Source organism: Zerene cesonia, chromosome 5 (assembly GCF_012273895.1).
Source record: "Zerene cesonia ecotype Mississippi chromosome 5, Zerene_cesonia_1.1, whole genome shotgun sequence".
Classification (NCBI taxonomy): Eukaryota; Metazoa; Arthropoda; class Insecta; order Lepidoptera; family Pieridae; genus Zerene; species Zerene cesonia.
Genome location: NC_052106.1, coordinates 8331466 through 8336222, shown reverse-complemented (window position 1 = coordinate 8336222; position 4757 = coordinate 8331466). Strand labels below are relative to the sequence as shown.

At 39.7% G+C, this 4757-nt stretch overlaps 1 protein-coding gene across 1 annotated transcript in view; it reads right to left on the bottom strand.

Annotated features, from left to right (window-relative positions):
• The window catches only part of LOC119839965 (protein transport protein Sec31A), a 25147-nt gene that overhangs the window by 9479 nt on the left and 10911 nt on the right, over positions 1–4757 (bottom strand). Inside the window, exons 11-20 of the mRNA XM_038366433.1 lie at positions 4720–4752; positions 4457–4531; positions 4151–4251; positions 3571–3683; positions 3281–3363; positions 2785–2841; positions 2355–2445; positions 1984–2094; positions 1475–1672; positions 219–445 (exon numbers count right to left, since the gene is read on the bottom strand). Of these exons, the coding sequence (XP_038222361.1) occupies positions 219–445; positions 1475–1672; positions 1984–2094; positions 2355–2445; positions 2785–2841; positions 3281–3363; positions 3571–3683; positions 4151–4251; positions 4457–4531; positions 4720–4752 (1089 nt within the window). The remainder of the gene's footprint in view (positions 1–218; positions 446–1474; positions 1673–1983; positions 2095–2354; positions 2446–2784; positions 2842–3280; positions 3364–3570; positions 3684–4150; positions 4252–4456; positions 4532–4719; positions 4753–4757) is intronic.

Genomic DNA, 4757 nt, shown 5'->3' with positions numbered 1-4757 from the left:
CCTTGTGTAAAAGTAAATAAATAGTTAAAATTAGTGTTGAGTGTTTGAGTGAATCCCGCGAAACTTCAAATTTATACACATGGAGTTTTAACGTGATTGACGGACATACATCAAAACAAACAAACTTTCACATTTTACACTTTAACTTTAACGTAACAAGAACGTAACATTGTATCTTAACTATACTCAAAAACACCAAAATGCCAACATCCATGTACCTGCACCGGCCTGCCCCTAGTCTCAGCGGCGGTCTGCAACAGTAACGCCAGCTGGGCCCGCTGCGTCAACGCGCCCACGTCGCTGTCCCACTTCGCGCCGTCCTCGCTTCGCTCGCGCAGCAGACGCGAAGCGAGCGCGTCGCCCGCCGCCGATACCACGTAGCACAGTTGAGCCGCTTTCTTTAGGGCTGGGTCAGTTTCTTCGGATAGTTTGTTGCCGAGGAGTTCTGGAGATATTTTACTTGTGCTTTTACGAGCAGTCTTATTTAAGATATCGTGATTTTTGTTCAATTACTTATTTTATTGTTCGATTAGTTGCCCATAAAGTTCATCAATTTTTCATTATATGTTATGTGTATGCAGTGGTGGCTCAGTGGTGAGAACCTCGGACTTCAAAATCATTCGAGTCGGGGTTCGAGACCGGGCGAGCGTGCAGGAAATAAATTGATTTTTCAATAATTCTGCACATGTGGATAACATCACCACTGCTTAAAACGGTGAAGGAAAACATCGTGAGGAAACCGGCATGTCCAAGAATTAAAAGTTCGAAGACATCTGACATCTGCCAACCCGCACTTGGCCAGCGTGGTGGATTATGGCCTGAACCCTCATAGGAGGCCTGTGTCCCAACAGTGGGAACATATATGGGCTGATGATGATGATGATGATAGCCATCAAGGGATCGTTCATGTACTGGTCCTACGAGTCAGATCTAAAGCTGCGTATTTATTATATTATTATTGTTTACCCTGCTATATATTGGGATAAAAGAAGAGTGCTATTTCAGACTATAATGTTTGTTGGTATTAAATCTCACATAAACCCGCACCGAGTGAGTCTAAAGCAAGTTATTTTATCAATTTTTAACAAATCTAGTTTTTAACAAATCTACTACGCAATCCAACTAAAAAAAGGGTTGATTTAGATTTTGTGACATTATAGCTGTTCATTTTTATGTGTGAGAGTCGAGCACGTATCGGTACGAATTGTGTCAGCTCGTACCGAGGAAGTACCGCACTCCCACAGAACGTCTGCGTGAAACAGTTTTATGCTATTGTGTTTCGTTCGGTGAGTGGAGGAGAATAAGTGCAGAATTGTTCACATGAAACGAAAAGGCGTTCTGCTCAAAAGGTAGATGAGTCCACGGCGGGATTCGAACCCGCGTCTTTTTTGCCGTGACCCGCCTCATGTATAGTGCATTTAAAGGTGATAAAGTAAAGAGCGAGCACGAGAGCGGTAAGGCAGCAAGGTCTGACCGCAGTAGTGCGGCAGCGCGGCGGCGTCGCAGTGCGCGGCGAGCGCGGCCAGCGCGGCGCGCCAGGCGGGCGGCGCGGCGCCGCGCACCAGCGCGCCCCACGCGCCGCGCGCCACGCACGCGCTCAGCAGCGACACCGGGTCGCGCGCCGTCTGCTGCAGGTGGTAGCGCTGCACCTTCTGCGCCAGCTGCGGGCTGCCTGCGGGACCACCTGCCTCTGTAGCTTCGGTGACGGCTCGGCCTGGGGCCCAGCACCCGCTGGATACTGGGCCTCATGCACTTTCATGTAGATCCATTTAGGTAATATAAGTCGAGTTTAAAACAATTCTCAGAGTAATTTCTAAAGCTTTATTCGATCAAAATTGAAAAACGGTTTCGAATAAAATCATTTTTTTTTAATATCACCCTGCCAATGCAAATAAAAATTTAAAGGAAAGAGCTAATTTATTATTTCAATTAGTTTTTTACGATAATTTGATCCTGATTAGAATATCGCAACCCAATAGCTACCTAAAGAGGCGATAATGAAAGCATCAGCCACTCTCTTGGCGTCCAGACACAGCTCCACCGCCTCCTCCAGGTTGCCGCACACCAGCGCCCGGCATATCAAACTTGTTGAGTCTGCCGGAGAGAGATAGAAGACAACAAAATGAGAATAAGATAAAAAGGATAGAAAACAAAAATCTCGCAATGCTTCTCTTCGTATTGAGTTTTCCAGCCAGCAAGTCAACTACAGTGTTCTGAATTTTTTACACAAAACTATTAATATGAATTCAGCACCTCTCTTTCTCAAATAATAACGTTCATACTTATTCAAAAACATAAATATTCTAGAACTAACTGAACTGCTCATAAAATCCATAAAATAATGAGAAACACACCATCTCCGGAGGGCAGGTTGATGTTCTCAACGGTCGGTTCAATCTCCAAGTCCAGATTGGCCAGCTTCCTTTCAATCAACGTGTGCGCGTCCTGCAATACATAAAAAGATTATATTTACACCATTACAAATCAAATTGGTACATGCGAAAGGAAATGACACTAAACACACATACAATTTTGCTTTTCTTGCTTAATTTTTATTTTATTTCAGCTCTATCTAACACTTTTTAGAATGTGTAATACAAGTAGAGAGGGTAAACAAATAAGATTAACTTTAAGTAAGTAAGAAGGCTAATTTATTACAAAGTATTGTTATTCTTCAACGCTCTGTTAAATAATACTCTATTGTTAAAACAATGGGTAATGTTTTATAATAATTATGCCAACCACATTGGATATAATACATGGACTATGACTATATATACTCACGGACAAGTCCGTACTGGTGTCTGTGGACAACTCCGCTTCCGTCTCAGTAGACTCGCCCTGAGTTAGTAGCAAAAACAGAATGGCCCACATTTATATATAGCTGGTAGCATACAGTGAGCATATATACACAATAAATTCATATGAAAAGTTAGGAGTTTTTTACAAAATTTTTACATTGTGTTTATACATATTTTTAAGTAATGATCATTATTTAAAATGTCACTAGCATGTAATGTAGAGTAAGCAAATTAGTCATTGAGTTGGAAAATAACTTTTTTTCTTTAGGTGTCAAAGATTAGAAGACAATTCTACAAATAATGGAAAATTAAATATTAGCAAATTAGAAAAGAAGCCGGCTGTTACAGAGATAAAAAAAATAAAAGTAGAAAACAAACAAATAACACTTACATAAAGTTACACCAAAATACATACCGAGTGTCACGTCCCACACAAACAGTTAGACATATAGAAATTATTTTATAAGTGCGTTACTCACTCGACTTAGAAACGCTGTGTCCGTTTGGGTGTCACCAACGTTCTGAGCTTTAAACTTAGATGGGATTTCGTCTTGCTTATAACCTGAAATGCAAAAGTATTAAAGAACTACTATAGAAACATTAAATATGTTGCGAATTCACACACATATTTATTTTGTGCACACGCACACGCGCACGCATTTACGCACCAACTCGCGTACGCACACGTACACGCTAACCACGCAATTTCACACGTACACTCTCAATCTTTATAACCACAAGTGTAGTATAAAGTGATATATGAACTCACCGAGCAAATTCAATACTTCAGTGCGGAATGTGGGCAGGAAATTGGCGCGCAGGAAGAACCACGTGTAGCGCTCGTCCTGGTCCATTGCCGCGTCTCCACGCTCGCGGCAATATCTGTGGGAATTAAGTGAAATTAATAAGAATATTAGGTTATTCTTTATACGGTATTGTATTTTCATGTAATTATCTGAATATGACGGCTTTGTTCAGTTTTTTTTAACTTAAATTATTTCCTTAAAGCTATGATAAATCAATACTATGTAAGTTACACAAATAGACTAGTAAATTATCAGTGAAATTATTTATTTATTTATTTATTTATTTATTCTTTATTGCACACTTTCAAAATATAAAACAGAGATAAACTTATCGAAAGCAACTTAAAACTAGTATGCAACTGGCGGCCTTATGGCTAAAAGCCATCTCTACCAGGTAACCGAAATTATTCAAGCATATTTGCATGCATTATACACTTTCCCCATAATACGAGAGCTATGGACAAGAGAGGCAGAACTTTTACTTTTTCAATCACAAACACACAACTTTCTTTCCCCTTTTTCAAAAGTATACATGTAACTCACTCAGCCAGCCTCTCGGCTGCCTGCGGCTCCCGGCTGAGTGTGAGAGCGAGCACTTGGTCCAACTCCACTGATTTCTCTACTAACTCTGGCTCACTCACTACCTGCATATGTAAACATAATAATTTATAAATGAATAAAAATGAAATTCCCAAACAACAAAGAAAAATCTAAAATTTATACTATGTGTTTATAGATTTATATTAAAAAAAAAGTAAAAAAGTGTTAAATGTTATTTAACTATACATAGAAAATATCTTCACTTTTTTATATATTTAAGGTACCATTACTATATTATATGAAACTTACCTGACTAATTTGCACTACATTCTTTGCGCCCTCTTCTTGAGGACACTTCCCGAAAGTTACTAATTTACCTCCGAACTGAAAAGAGAATTGATGAGTGTATTTAAAAAAAAACATTTTAGTAAAAAAATATGCGTGTGAGGGCAATTTTCTATAAAAATCATACACATATGCTGGGATAATTTGTTGTTCATCTACAGTAATATTATAAATAGGAATACTTTTGTATTTATATATGCTTGTGAATGCGGGGGGCGCGTACGTACCGCAAAGCGCGCGGCGGCCGGGCGGCGCAGCCAGGCGG